Source organism: Lactuca serriola, chromosome 1 (genome assembly GCF_051521515.1).
Source record: "Lactuca serriola cultivar US96UC23 chromosome 1, Lser_US96UC23_V15, whole genome shotgun sequence".
Taxonomy (NCBI): Eukaryota; Viridiplantae; Streptophyta; class Magnoliopsida; order Asterales; family Asteraceae; genus Lactuca; species Lactuca serriola.
In genome coordinates this window covers 157605521-157621416 of record NC_136408.1, presented here as the reverse complement: position 1 = coordinate 157621416, position 15896 = coordinate 157605521, and the positions used below count along the sequence as shown (strand labels likewise).

The 15896-nt window shown below is 34.5% G+C and overlaps 1 protein-coding gene across 6 annotated transcripts; it reads right to left on the bottom strand.

The window, feature by feature from the left end:
• Positions 1–6268: 6268 nt before the first annotated feature.
• Positions 6269–13972, bottom strand: LOC145100648 (disease resistance protein RPV1-like). 6 transcript variants are annotated; one of them, XM_079037838.1, is made up of 12 exons: positions 13818–13972; positions 12521–13173; positions 10605–11730; positions 10193–10516; positions 9192–10115; positions 8467–9106; positions 8273–8341; positions 8088–8190; positions 7338–7401; positions 7089–7212; positions 6894–6995; positions 6269–6642 (listed from the first exon to the last, which is right to left on the bottom strand). In XM_079037838.1, exons 2-7 carry the CDS (start codon positions 13051–13053, stop codon positions 8274–8276), a joined length of 3615 nt encoding a protein of 1204 aa, XP_078893964.1. In that variant the 5' UTR covers positions 13054–13173; positions 13818–13972; the 3' UTR covers positions 6269–6642; positions 6894–6995; positions 7089–7212; positions 7338–7401; positions 8088–8190; position 8273. The 6 variants fall into 6 exon arrangements, with proteins under 6 accessions (XP_078893964.1, XP_078893970.1, XP_078893975.1 ...); XM_079037844.1 differs by having other exon boundaries at positions 6269–6533; XM_079037849.1 differs by having other exon boundaries at positions 6269–6502.
• Between the last annotated feature and the right edge of the window lie 1924 nt (positions 13973–15896).

Genomic DNA, 15896 nt, shown 5'->3' with positions numbered 1-15896 from the left:
CTTTTTCCAATGACAAGAGAGAATAAAGGAAGCCTTCGCGTCTCCTACAACAACCAGTGATACCTGAAAGGAAGTGGGAGCGGCTAACCATGGGCTTCATAACCAAGCTACCCATAGCAATGCATGGTCTCGATACCATTTGGGTAACCGTCGATAGACCGGCCGAATCCGCACACTTTCTACTAATTAAAGAAATCAACAGAATGGGGTAATCGACTACAACATACATCAAAGAGATTAGGCGACCACAGGGTCTATTGATATCTGTTATCTCTAACAGAGATAGTAGATTCATTTCGTCACCCTGGCAACCCTTGCACAGAACTAGGTTGGACTTGAGTATGGCCTACCAACAGCAAACCAACGAGCAGAACAAAAGGGGCCATTCAAACCTTAGGTGACATGTAAATAGCTTGGGTGATTAAATTCAGTAAAGCGTGGGAGTGCCCACTTACCACTTGGCAAAAAAATCGAAATGAACGAGAGTTCATTTCTCCATCATCCATCTACTGAAATCACATAAGGTGAGTTTATACCCCTGTATTTTCATGTTTTCTTGAGTTTTAAGAGGGGGGGGGGAATACAAGTTAAAACACCAAGAACATAACTAAACTTTGCTAACAGCTTCATCAGAAAAGTTAGACTCCATTCACGGACTGTTTTGGACAACCTAAACATTTTAGTTTTCAAAACTGTATTAGGTGCAAATAGTTCCAGTTCTTAGCTTTAAAATGACTACTTGAACATCTCCATACAATTTTTCTACAATTTATGGTGATATTTACAAAACTGCCTATCGTTTCAAACATCAATCCGGACCAGTCTGTGATTATGGACTTTTCACACCAGTTGGAGATCATTAAAATTCATAATAAAAATTATGAACAAACTAGACTCATTTCCCAAACTCTCAGAATTTACGGATTCTGATTTGGATCTTTGATGATTTTTCTATAAATTTTATAAGAACAGTAAATGAAAATATTAACAAAAGAAAAATGCTATCAATTTCATTTCACCTTGTAACATGTTGAGCAAGGTATATATCTTTATGTGAAAATATGTTCTTACAAATAGATGACATTTTGACTTAGTATATAGTCATACATCAGAAAACAAATGGATTTTTACCTACAAAAGTGTGGTAATTAATTTGTTGTTATAATGCATGTTGCTTCACTTTAGTAAAAAGTACATATACATATCGGTAAACAAAAGTGTTTTTACCTTCACAAATACAGTAGTTAACCATAATAAACAAAGTTATAACTGTTACATTTAAACTTTTTGATAAACTATAATAGGTATGGTTTATGTTTCCATTAACACATCAAACACATTTCGGAAGGTTTTATTCCCACAGAAAAAGGTTTTACACTCACGCACACCACACGTAAACTTGTTACTTAAATTGTGAGACATTCTCTTTCCGTACGTCCGAGTGTGGGATCCAAATTCCTGGTAGCTATAACCAGAGTCTCCAGTAGGGAGAACGTGATAGTTGTGTATAGATCTATATTGGGTTTGACACACTACACCTTACTGCTAGCTACAGTAGGACCTGCAGGTCTACGGGTGACAAATGTCATTTCAGTTTCGCGACGCCTGAGAAACGTCGTGGCAGGTTCATCCAGTCATAGTATGGTTATAGCGGCTCACATAGGGAGTTAACAACACATAAAGTTTACAGGGATTTTCATAAATCAAAAAGGGGTTTTATGTCGATTTAAAATCACTTTTTATATCAATAATTACAGATATTATTGTATACTTTCAGTCTTCGTATTTAAGACTACACACCATTCATTACGGGATTTTTCTCAAATCAGAAAGGGTTTTACGCCAATTTAAAACCACTTTTATATCTTAAAGTATGACAAATACTTGTTCATTTTCGGTCCCGACATTTCGGACGACATAACTTTTATAAGGAAAATATTGGATTTTTCTTGGTAACACACCACACATTACAAAGAACGGTTTCCAAACTCTTTATCTAAAAAGCTTATGAACTCACCAACCTTTGTGTTGACACTTTTTTCAAACAACTTGTATTCTCAGGAATTCGGTGAAACAGGAAATCAACAGCGTTTTGAGGATGGGACACTAAATCGTCGAATAGTTCATTTTGTCATCATAATGTAATTGATTTGAATCATGTAAACTTATACTTTGGTGTAACTTTTTTCAATTATATTTATGATGGTTGTAATTACTTTGAGCACTATTATACTCATTGTTGTGATACTATACATGAAGTCTGCCACCCCCGGACGTTTCCGCCATCCTTGGTTTGGGGGTGTGACAATCATCTTCTCAGTTCCGAGAGACCTTGAAAGGGCTACGATTGTTGATCGGTTACTGAAGTCATACTTGTAGTTATAGTTATTAGACTTATCCAAGTTGGAGACTGTTAGATAAGGTGTCTAAGTCCATAACTATTTCTGGTATGTACTTGACCCGACTCGGCATGGTCCACTTGGGTTGCATGGCATCATGCATTTGGATAGACTAAATGAGAGAAATAACACTTACGGTTTATTAATATATTATAAGTTCTAATATATTAATAGTATTATTTAATTAGTATTGATCAAGAATTAATTTGGAATTAATTAAGTGATCAAAAGATAACTAATTAAATATATGGGTTGATTATGTAAATCATCCATAACTTGTATAGTGGGCTAAAAGGCTCCATGGATTATCAAGTTGGGTTAAACCCATAAGATGCTCCATGGGAGTTACAAACCCATGGTTCATGGAAATGAAGAGTCATGACACATTAGGGTTTACATGATGTAACCCTAGATGTGTCACACTATATAAGTAACATCATCTCCACCAAAATCGGCTACACACAAGAACAAGAGAGGGCTAGTCTGATTTTTAGAGTGTTTGTATTCTCTCAAAAGTCATTCCAAAGGCATTTGGTGTTGTGTGAAGCATTTAAGGCATCACACTTGGGGTGCTAGGCTCACAAGGTATCAAGGAATCAAAATCAACTACAAGGTATGTAATTCTAACCAACTTTTTACTTTAAAAGTTCCCCATGTACGCTAGACAGGATTATGAACCTTGGAAATCATATTTTGCATGTATTTTGACAAACATAGATCCAAGGTTTTCAGGGGTTGCATGTACACTTAGGAAGTGTTAGAGTGCTCAAAACCCATCACAAATCCCTTAAACCAAGGCTCTGATTCAAACTAGTAATGTCCCAAAACTTAGAACCAATTTTTTTTATATTAATTAAACCAACAACCAAAAATATTTATCAAAAACCATAAAATAATCATAATGTATCCAAAAACATCCCAAAGTAAATCAGATTCAATTAAGCGGAAAATCGTGGTGTGTGCAATGTGATCATCTCGAGGTCTTCTCCTTCGATCCGAAAGTACCTGAAACATAAACTGAAAAACATAAGCACAAAGCTTAGCAAGTTCCCCAAAATACCACATATCATACATATATGTCAGCTCAAGGTTGTAATGGATCTATATCACCCCCCCCCCCCCCGAGTCTATTTCAACTCATGTGTCAGCTCAAGGCTTTACCAGGTTTATTTCACCCCCGAGTCTATTTCAACTCAATCAGTATTTTTCAACCGCACGGGTCTATTTCACATCTAGATCTATTTCACCCCACATACATACAACAAATAGGCATACATGTATACATCAAGACTCACAAAAACAACAAGCACATCCAACCCAAATATCCTATAGTATATTGAGCAAACTCACCTCAGTCTGCTGAAAGTCAAATAGATGATCGGGCTGCTGAACTGTAGAATTCCTGTACTAACCAATCAAACAAAATCCTAATTAATAATTGGGACATAATCATAACTGGGAGTTAAATCGACTAATCTCGCCTTCCAACGTAAAATGACCATTTTACCCTTCCCTCAATTGGCCCAAAAGCCGCTGCCCAAATTCAATGGTACAAAAGCCCAATAATGGCCCAATTCCTAAAGGACACCCAAAGCCAATATGAGCCCAAATCCAAGAAGGCCCAAGACCTAACAGTGGCCCAAAATCAAAAGACTTGTGGCCCAGCAAGGGCCCAAAACCCTAAAGTCCAAAGGCGACCCAATCATCAAAAACCCAAGACCAGGTCACATACGCTAAGCGTACGCCTAGTACGCCCGACGTACTAGGTCGCTTCCACGGAGTCGGGGATCCAGACGTGTACACGCTGCGTACGCATTAGTACGCTCAAGTTACGCCCCCTCTAGTTACTTCATCCATTAAGGTTATGTTTGGCATACTAGCTGAAAAGCTAGCTGTCAAATAAAAAGCTAGCTGATAAAAAATGACGTTTGGTAAAACTAGCTGAAAAGCTAGCTAAAATATATAAAATTACATAAAAAGACATTCAAGAGTATGTGTTTCTATAATTAATTAAGGGGTATATTTGTAAAATTTTAAAAAAGCTCCTAAAAAGCTAGTCTAAGTAGCTTTTTAAAAAGCTAGCTTATAAGCTACTTTTTGGCTAACCAAACACGACAACATAGAAAAGCTCGAAAAATAAGGTAGCTTATCAGCTAGCTGTGGCATGCCAAACACAACCTAAGTCCTTATATTTTAAGACCAAACATCCAAAATTTTGATCCAGACCTTGGGGAACGTCTTAATCCATAAAGTCATTAACTTGGTGCCTTTGCATGGCTTAAATGGATCCAAATCTTAGATCTAGCATCCTACTTTCACCAAATGGGCATATGCTCATGCATGGTTGATCCTCAACCATCAAGATGCTAACTTTATGAACTAATTTCAGAAACATTAAGAGGGGCAACTCATAACTTCTACAATGAAAAAACCCCACTAGAACTCATGCATGGGACCAAAATGTGCTCAAAGCAAGCTCTAATCTAGATCTTGCAACAAAATCATCAAGATAGAGGCTTTATACCTTAATGAGGCCAAGAAATGAGTGTAGATTTTGGATCTAAAAGCTCCTACTTGACCAAGGCTCCTTCTTCAAGTTTCTTCTTCTTTAAGGCTCACCAAGCACCTACTAAAACACACACAAAGGGTTATATCTCTCTAGATGAGCTAGGGTTTCAAAATAGGACTCAAAAGGGCAATAGAGGCTGGGAAATGAGAGAACCTTGGGACATAAGGTTGCTTAAATAGGGTCCAAACCTTAAAATTAGGGTTTGTCCTCTAATGACGTACACTTAAGGTACGGGAGGTACACCTAGCGTACACACTCCCATCCTGAAATTTCAATAACACCCCCTAAGGACCAAAATGGAAACTAAAAAACACACCAAGGGTCAAAATGAAAAATAGCTTGAATTGGGTGTTACAAGTATACATTTGACTTATCTCTCTTTTATGATGTTTTGGTTTGTAAAACTAAGATTTAAAACTTCGCAATTGATGTTATTTTTGAATTCCTAATTGACTATACTCTAATGGCATTTATGAATTACTGTTGATATGATATTTGGGATGTTTTGTTACAAATGATTTGAAGTATTAACGACCATGATTTTTATTATAAATATGTTTTGAAAGAAAATGATCTAAATATTAAAGGTTATGGTTTTCTATATATATTCATAAAAAATAATAATTTGAGGCATTACACCGACACCACAAACATCTTCTCCTGAAATTTCTTCACTCTATAAAAGACACTATGTTTTCATTTTGTTTTTTCAATTTTGACACTCTTTTTATTGCAATTTAAACATTATGTTTATGATTTTTTTTTGCAATTAACCATTTACCCCATCACTCGGTTGCCACTTCTAATATGGCATGGGACTATGACCTGGCATTATTTGTTTAGGTGTCGTTGGTGTTGCATGATGACATGTCCAACCTCATGCTTATTTTTTTCTATTGTTAAGCCTCGTGCAACAGCCTCATGCATGGAATAAAGAACCATCTCTCTTTCTTTCCTATTCTTTTTTGCTTGTTTCTTAGACCGCCTGATGTCCATGGTTTATATGGAGCTTGCTAGGGTATTTTGAACATCTTGTTTTAGTGATTAAAGATGGCAAAAGTCAATAGCAAGGACTCCTAACAACTTAAACATAGTAAACAATCATGTGTTTGTGTTTCTAAAGCCTAACCGAGAGACAAGAAAGTGCAAGTATAATCCTTTGTCAAAATGAGATAACTGCGTCAAAGCTTTAAAAAAAATAGTAACATGTCAACATACCACTTCAACATCCCATGTCAATATCCCATGCCACATCAATAGTGGCAACCAGAAGACCAGATAAATGGTCAACATTGCAACAAAATCAGAAACATAGTGATTAAATTGCAAAAATAAATAAATAAATAGTGACTTTAGTGCATTTACATTTTTAAACACTATATAAATCATAAAGGATTTCACATTGTCATTCCATATGCTTAAACTATAAGTGATTCAAGAAATCAAATCATCAGAATTAAACTGAAGTAGTAAAAACGTCACTATTAAACTAAATTAAAATCCCTTGCTTCCGCATATGAGATCATTAGCAGTCCTTCAATGATGAAAAATAAGGATTTTGGTCACTGGTGTTTAAACATAAACAAAATCAACATTAAGCTTGTCAAAAGGGTGAAGAACATGACCAACAAAATCGAAACATGATTCCATTAGTCCAAGACCATAATATGAAACCTAAACAAAACCAGAAATAAGATTATTGGGAGAACAACACAAGATCATCTTTGATTCTTATAGAGAAATGGTGGTGTCATCTAGTTTTTTTAATTGTAAACTTAACTCTATTACACCATTGTAATTTAACTTTTGAGACAATGAAGGAAAAGAAGTGACCAATTAAGAATTGTACTTTCACTTTTTTCATTAGGACATTCTATGGTAATCTACTTGAATTTTTTTGAAACAGAATGTGAGTAACTATTTACCTTTTGCTCAGTTGCTTGCTTGGTCAAATGTTAAAAGTTGACTTGATGTTCTTGAAGCTGCTTCTGTAAGTCAGCATTGCTTGTTTCAAGCAGTGCTATTTTCTGTTTCAAAAGTTGAGAAAAAAGAGACAGATTCATAAGTTTTGTCTATATGTTCATTAAGGGTATTCACCGGAAATTTAACAAATGTCTTACTTGAAGCTCATCAAATATATGGAAGAGAAACCAGGCTGTTTCTGAAGAAACCTCGACTTTTTGCTAGTGTTATTTCCATCTCAACTTCCACAATTCTGCTTTCTAAATCCCTAGAAGCAAATATCTATAACAGGAAGAGAAATAACATGTCAGAGGTAATCTAGATATTATAAATGTAAGTACACATATAGAAAGAGAGGAATGGGAAAGAGAAACTACAAATTAAGCAATTGTAGATTAAAAGCAAACCTCTTTGAAATTCATCATAAGCAAATGAGATAATAATATTCTGCTCTCAGCATCCTGCCATAACCTAGTAAAATCAAATGATACAGTCTTTTAGGCTCATAATTAGCATGACTAAATTCAATTTTAGAGGGGATAACAAAAGCATATATAATACTATCCTCAAGAATCCTCCAATTACAAACTTTGTATTTCATGTATAATTGATCTAGGAATGATTTAATTTCCACCAACATAGAAGCTGTAAAATTGGTGTTACAAATGACATGATCATATCAAATAAAAAACCATGAGATTTTACTTTTTGGAAACTATGTAAACTCATAGCAAGTAAGATTTCCAAATTTATTGATCAATGTTTGAACATTTTATTCCAAATGACTATGAACAAATATTGTATTCTGTACTTTTGTGCCAAAATATTGTAAGGAGTATATATTCGTTAATGTTGAACATAAGATCAGTTTATATATTAACACAGCCAACTCTATGTGCTTTTCCCAATTTGGTCGTAATTTTTTTTTGCTCAATAGGTCATTAAATTTATAATTGACCAGTTAAATAGGTTTACATATATACCATATTGGCTACCCAAAAAATGTCCACAAAGTTGGTTGTGCTGAGTGAAAAAAAGTGTCATTTTCCCTAAATATATACAACCTGGTATTATTTATGTTTTGAAGAACCAACTCTGGGACAGGAAAACACCAAAACTAAAAGCACCTTCATTACCATTAGAAAATGTAAAACAACCTGAAAGAAGACTGCATAGAGATGAGGAAAGGAAAGTGTAAGTCTGCTGAGTGAAAAAGTATTGCCTTCACTGCCAGCTGGAAATACATTTATATATTTATTGCTGTGAAAACATATTAGAAATAAGTTGGTTTGTGTGCTTGTTTATATAAGTTATGAGAAAAGGGTTTATGGGATAAAAGTACCTTATGGGCCATGATCCACTGGTACGCCAGACTTCCTTTGGGACAAAGCTTTAAAGGAAAATATTTTATCTAACGAAAAAGAAATAGATTAAAATTTTTGAAATGAATGCAGAAAATGAAAACATGAAATAAAATACTATCACTTAGTTATTATCAGCATTAACTAAAAAGTATTACATAAAAATGACATATACCTTTGAAGTGGGCGCCTTCTACACACAGATAATAATAGTTCAGTAGAGCTATATCAAGGCTAGGCCACAGAATGCGATCTTTGCTTAGGATGTATTCTCCTGTTGTTGTTTGGAATGCAGTGAGATCTCCACCAATGATGTGATTCCATGACTTGTAATAACCCAGCACATCTTCTTCTTCTTCTTTTTCTTCTTCTTTTTTTCCATCATCATACACAAAACTCACCCCACACTCCTTGCTAACTGCATCACCAATATCATCCGGTGCCCACCTCACACTAACAATAACGTGGTCACCACATTCCATCTCATTCATCCCAAACATCCAATGGCTTAACAATATTACACAATCTCCACCTGCATAGACACTGTCAATGTAATGGTCGTATATCCAGGTGAGATTCTTTGTTATATTACTAAGTTTGATCACCGGAAAATCAAGGAGAACATAATCTACTAATACAAGCTTCTCATCAGGAAATGGAGAAGCCAACTGACAACAAAAATTTATTCCAGTGAGGTGGTTAGGAGATGATGGGATGGTAAATGACATCGATAGCCCTGTGGTTCTATCTGTAATCCAATTCGGCATCTCTTGGCCTTCATAAATTGTGCTGAATATTCCAAATTCGTAATACATCTGACAAATACAACCACCTTTATTAAACACAGTAATAATTATGTACATAGATAATCACACAAAGACATAGTTAACCAAAGCAAACCTGGATTTCAGATTCCTCTGATTCTCCATAACTAGAAGAAGTTGTCACGTGCTTTCCGTTAAGAAAGTCTAGCTTAGTCCAACCCAAACTACATAATAGCTTTTCCTCAACCCCTGCCATTGGTTGGATTTTCACCATGCCTTCACATTCAAATGATGAAAATGCCACGATCCTCCGTCCTAGTGAGAACTGGAGTGGAGACATTTGTGGATCAAATACAACTTTTCGTAGCAAAGGTTTATTAGAATCAAAATGAAGGTTTAAATGTGTGAGTGTATGTGGAAGATGCTCGACTGTTGTCAGCATTTTACAATCTCTCATACTAAGTGTCTCAAGCCTAGGAAGGGTTTTCACACAACTAGGCAGGGAAACGATAGGATTTTCATCCAGATATAACTTTTTTAGCATATACAGGCAACTGAAGTCCGTGGGAAAGGATTCAGTGGACAAATTATTATTCTCAAGTGACAACCTTACTAAAGATCTCGGTAAAGAAATCACAGAAAACTTTGAATAACTTGGCATAGCGTGGAGAACAACAGTGGACGAAGACGTTATTGTGTTTATGCGAATATTGTTAGACTTCAACATTTCCGATGAATCCATATCCCTAATCTTGATTTGAGATTCACCGATATAACAACCGTTTAGCAATAGTGTTTTAACTTTCTTTAACATCCCTAAGCTTCTTGGAAGTTTTTCAAGCTTCTTGCAGTAGCTCAGATCAATGAGGACAAGTTCAAAACATTGTTCAATTGATTCACAAACCTCAAGCAATCCAATACAGCCTTTGAGTATTAAACTCTCAAGTTTAGGGAGGTGATCGAAGCCACGAACACTACGAATCTGTTCACAGAAACTTAAATTAAGAATTTTCAATGATCCAAGCAATCTTTTGTCTTTTGTGCATGATCCAATCAATTGCTGAAATTGAGATAAGATGCAATATTAGTGAAGTTTGTCAAATCGGCATAGAACAGTAATACATGGAGATAAGTTACCTTTAGCCTCTTATGAAGTCGTTGTGGATAGCTATAACAAATCTCAAATGATTCAATGTTGCTATATGACATGTCAAGAGCAACCACATTCTCCATTGATAAGTCTGAAGGTATAGATTTCAAAGGGAACCCATGCATACACAACCATCTTAATTCTTTTGGGAAATTCTTGTAAGAGCCCATTATTTGAACATAATTAAGTTGTAGAAGCATTAGCCTATCCATCTTACTCAATGCATCTGTTTTGAACTCAAGTGATCCATTTAACTTCTTTTTCTCAAGCATTCTCATGTCAAGGGTAAGGCCTAGAACATTTTTCGTACCCTAAGAAGGGGATGAAAAAATATTTTAAAATGTTAGACATGAATATAGAAATACAAACTGCTTTAAACAACTATACATAGCCCCTTACCTTTTCTTGATCCAATACCATAAACGACTCATGGCCCCATAATCGACTTCGTTCCCATGGTTTGTAAAGTGATTCTTCACGTACCAAAAATCTTCCCATCTCTTGAACTAACTGATGCATCATCAATTCATTATTCCATCCGATACTAAGAAGGCATTTATCGATGAGATTCGTGATCCCAATTTTTGTTTCTATACCACATGCCTCTAATATTGTTACGACATCATCTCTATCCATTCCAACAAAAGTACAAGCAATATACTTAAATAAGTCCTTATCATTTTCTGATGGAAAAGAATCAAAGCTCATTCTCAAGACATTATTTATAGGGGAATCATTTTCTTTCTTCAGTCTGTCTATGTAACCCTCCCAATAAGTTACATCTCGATTATGTAGAGACCTACCCAAAACTTTAAGAGCCATAGGATGTCCTTCACAATATTTCACAATTTTTTGTGACACCTCTTCATAACCAGGCTTGGGATCGTTGCACATGAATGCATGAAAACACAAAAGTTTTTGTGATTCAGTAGTAGACAAGCCTTCAAGCTTGTGCTCTGCATGATTGGGTTTAATCTTTGTTTTGAATGGTGAACAACTCTGTGTCAACCATGCATCCTTTGTTGTTATTAGAATTTTGCTTCCTGGGTGAAACCTTTTGCTTCCAAGTAACGCATCTAGCTGATCGATACTACTAATATCATCAAGAACTAGAAACACCTTTTTACGGGCTACTACACTCTCTATCATTGAGGTGTATATAGAAACATCACGAATTTGAACTAAACTTGGTTTGGAAATGTCACCATAGAGTTGTTTTTGTACATCAATCATCCCATTATATTTTTCATCACATCGCCTACTGATATCTGCAATGAAGCTGCTTTTGTCAAATTCATGAGAATGTAGCACATAGACATATTTGGCTAAAGACGTCTTCCCAATCCCACCCATACCCAAAATAGTAAGTATATCTGGCATATGTGATGATGCATCTTTCAACCATGATATGATGAATTTAATGGAATCTTTCATCCCAATAAGTTGTGGTAGTGGAAACCTTGAGGATATGTGCAATCTACGGAAGATGTCCTTGACAATTTCATCAATGAACTCCACCTCTAGCCTAGAATTTCATTTTAGTAAGAAAAACAAATCATAATAAAAAAAAACTAACATGTCATTTTAAAGAATTATTTTTCCAATGATCCAAATCAAAATTACATATTAAGCTATTATATAATTATGTTTTTCATATCATAATTATTTTTGTATTTACACTTCTAACCAATAACCATGTAAGCATATAATGTGCAAGGTCATAATTATCATCTGTAAAAGGACTAGAGCCACTAATGTATTACAAGAATTCATTAAAGCACCACCAAAGTTCATTGTGTTTCTACAAAACCATCTAACTTAAATCACAATGTGGTTTTGAATGAATCTAAACAAAATGTGAACAGTTATAAGTTAAGATTCAATATTTACAACTACAAGCTTTAAAATATCATAATAAAAGTTGATATAGTTTGAAGGTAGAATGCTATAAGAAGTAGTACATGCATTACAACTGTTTAAAATTTGGTTTATTAGTTAAAAGTATGCCAAATCATTAAAATGCTCTATCTACATGAACTAATTTTAAGAAAATAATAAATGCATAGCAAATGTGTTAAAATTAGCAGGATGGCTTAACCGGCCTCTATGAATTAATTTGTGAGATCACTTAATTGCAAAAACCATATTGAATTCGAAGCATATATTTGTCCAAAATAAATGCATCAAAAAAAGATGCCTATTTGATGAATATGAAGGATGTGTTGAAATGCATAAGGAGACGATTATCTTGAATTTCCATGTACTAATTAAACAATATTAAAGGAGTATGGAAACATGGATAAGAAAGTGGTTACCTGCCATTTGCATCCTTCCCTTTTAAATCAGCAACTTCTCTAAGCGCTTTATTCCAAAGCTCTATCTTTTGAGCCCATTGATTTCTTTTATTTTCATCTGTCTCAGCCTCCATCATCTGTCTATGCTTAGCCATTGCCTCTCCAAAGCTATTTTCTTGCTTCCTGACATGGGTGGGCTCAACATGATAATAGATGGGGATTACAACATTGTTGCATTTCATACGTTGCTCAAGGATCAATACCAGTTCATCAAGACACCAAGTGGAAATAGCATAATTTTCAGACAACACGACAACAGAAGCCCTAGACCCTCTAATAGCACTCTCCAATTCTGGTTTCAGATCTTCCCCAGTTTCAATCTCTTCATCATCCAAGAAGGTGGTGATATTGGCATGAGTGAGGGCATTATAAAGGTGATTAGTGAAACTCTTACGAGTGTCAACACCTCTAAAACTTAAAAATACATCATATCTATGATCATGAGTTGATGAAGAAGATGAGGATCCTTCAGAAAATTCAGACAGAACAACCATTATGAGTTATGGGTTGACGACCTTTCACACTTCCCACGACTTTGTGTATCTCAATAAGTATTTTAAATCCCACAGTTTCCTCAATTGCGCCTCAATCTCAAGATCCCACACATAAAAGCTCTACAGAAAAACTAAATTATTACTAACTTATATAACTTAAGTCTCATCAAAACAATTTAAACCTCAACAATGATCTATTCTACATAATTAAAACTTTAAGTGTTTTAAATAACAATACGTATGCACCTGCAAACTTTTCCATGTGAATTCAATAAACTTCAGAAATAACCAGCATATATACAGCTATGTATTGATATAGTATCATAATAATATTGAGATGGGAATTGTTTCAAAACTGCTTAATTACTCGGTTAATTAAATTGATTAACCTGCTTTTCCAGTTAAGTTCAGTGCATGAAATTATCAAACCAATGTATTCAATTAAACTAAACACCTAATACCATTCTAGAAACAACTAAAATATCCATTATTGCATCATATGAAAGGAATTGCAGAACATATAGGCAATTTCCAAACTTTCAATAGATATGAACAAACAATTAAAAGATCCAAACATAAGAAAGAATAAGTTTCTTGACATAGTTGTTTTATACATCCCCAATATTAGCAAGAACAATCTTTTCAAATTTGAATTTGTCTATCCATATAATATGAATTTGAACCTCACAGATTACACAACTTCTGAGCTTTTAATCACAAAAGTCTATACGATGTGAAACTAACTTGTAAGAATGTGACTTTACCTGCCTACAGAACTACGGTGAGGCCTGAAACAGCGAGAATTGCAGAAGATCAAATGGAGACGAGAAGGACGACGAGTGAAAACTGCAGAACCAACGCTGGTAAACGGCAAGTCAACGAGATAGAAAAGGGAGATAGCGAGAGAGGTGAGAGAGAATGTTTTACCTTGCTATGGAGAAGGGCTTTTATGATATTTCCTCTTTTAATTATTCTTTTACAAAAAATGTTATCGTATTTTTATTGCAAGTTACAGAAATAGTCCTTGCGGTTGTTAAAACATTGCAGTTTCTGTCAGAACTTTTTATTTATAAGGGGTCCATTAAGCATGGAGGTTGTTGCGGTTTTTGTCCCCCTGACTAAAATACCATTTGTGTTATAGTTTTAATGTAACACCCAAGTTTTATACAACCGGTAAATAGAAATATAAAAACGTGTAGATCATTCAGATCTCTCTACGACTTAAAAAAACATTAAAAAAATGAAATAAGAAGATAACATCTTTCTTAATCAACTCTGGCTTTAGTCAAATTGTAAATAATTACTCATTGTCTACTTTGCCTTGAAGATGATTATTTTGTTATAGTTTTTGTAATCATATTAATCTAGAAGTCCTATAGAAAAAGATGGTAAAAATAGATTTTAAAAATTTTAAATTAATTTAGGTGTTTTAAAGTTCTTTCTTGTTATTGAAATGATCGATACTAATATATGGATTGTATGTGTAAAAAAAAATGTGCGTTAGAATTATATGAGTATGGACTTGGGTGTAAGCATGTTAAAACCGCATAAGCCTATTAGATATGTTCATTGTCGTTAGCAACAAGGGACTTGGTGTGAATGATAGTCTTTTAATGTTTTTACTGGTTATCAAAAGTTAATTAGAAAAGTCATTTATTTGACATTACTCAACCAATCTCATTTGTTATCCAAACATTGAGCCAGTTTAAGCATGCTTCATGGAAGTCGCATTTAAATTTAGCCACTTAGTATATACTAAGGTACTTCAAATGTAATCCTATCAATATTAACAAGTCTTTTAGCTTGAGGTTAGCGGCATACATAAATGCTAATGGGGGAATGTGTTAGCATTAGAAGGTCAGTTACAAGTTTATGTTTGGTATGTGGAATTAAAGTCATTAATCTCTTGAAAGAGAAAGAAATAAATCATTTTTTTTTAACGACATAAGATTTAAATAAATATATATATATATATATATATATATATATATATATATATATATATATATATATATATATAAAACTTAAGGTATAGCAAGAAACTAGCCTAAGACAACAAAAATTACAAGTTCATAGAATGTTGGAGCCATGAGTTCCAACTCTAGCAACCTTTTTGTTTCTCGAAAAAACCAATTAAACAAATACAAAACAATGAAATCAACTAACATATCCTTTCTGTACTTCTTAGTCTGAAAGATTAAACCATTTCTGAAGCACCAAATAACCCACATTCCTGTCATCAGAACCATTACCACCACCTCCTTCTTGTCTTGTCTCACATGCAGGACATGCACCCATTCTTGAGCTTCCTTAATCATCATGAAAGACGGGTTTGGGAATCCTAGCCACATAACAATCCGAGACCAAACCTGTTTTGCAATCTCACATTGAAAGAACACGTGATCATTAAGACTCCAATTGATCATCACATATCAGACATCTGAATGATGGTATATCAGTAATTCCTCTGCGAGACAAATTTAGCCTCGTAGGAAATCTATCCAATGTTATTCTCCAAATTAGAATATTTACTTTTATAGGAACATTTGTTCCATTTCATAACCACTGACATTACCGGCAGCAACCCAACATCCAACGCTTATCTAAGCGAAGCCATTGTGTACTCACCCTCATCGCCAAGATGCCAAGTCCACATAAAGAAATAGACCATTATTTCTACGTCTTCCATATAGTCCAAATAATATGTTGTAGCTTCCGTTACATGTGAAGTTTGTGGATCATAAAGCTTTTTGAGATACGAAAATTTAAATTATCAGTTACATGTTGAATTTTTATGTGATAACATCTTCGCGATTGTGGTCTCTAAACCCATTTTTAGACGA

What these genes read in the sequence shown, in the direction of transcription:
- LOC145100648 (XM_079037838.1), bottom strand. Translation starts at nt 13,053, where the DNA reads ATGGTTGTTCTGTCTGAATTTTCTGAAGGATCCTCATCTTCTTCATCA. An exon ending in GGGAAGGATGCAAATGGCAG is followed by an intron (nt 11,731 to 12,520) that starts GTAACCACTTTC and finishes ATGAAATTCTAG; the next exon opens with GCTAGAGGTGGAGTTCATTG. An exon ending in CAGAGGAATCTGAAATCCAG is followed by an intron (nt 9,107 to 9,191) that starts GTTTGCTTTGGT and finishes TGTATTTGTCAG; the next exon opens with ATGTATTACGAATTTGGAAT.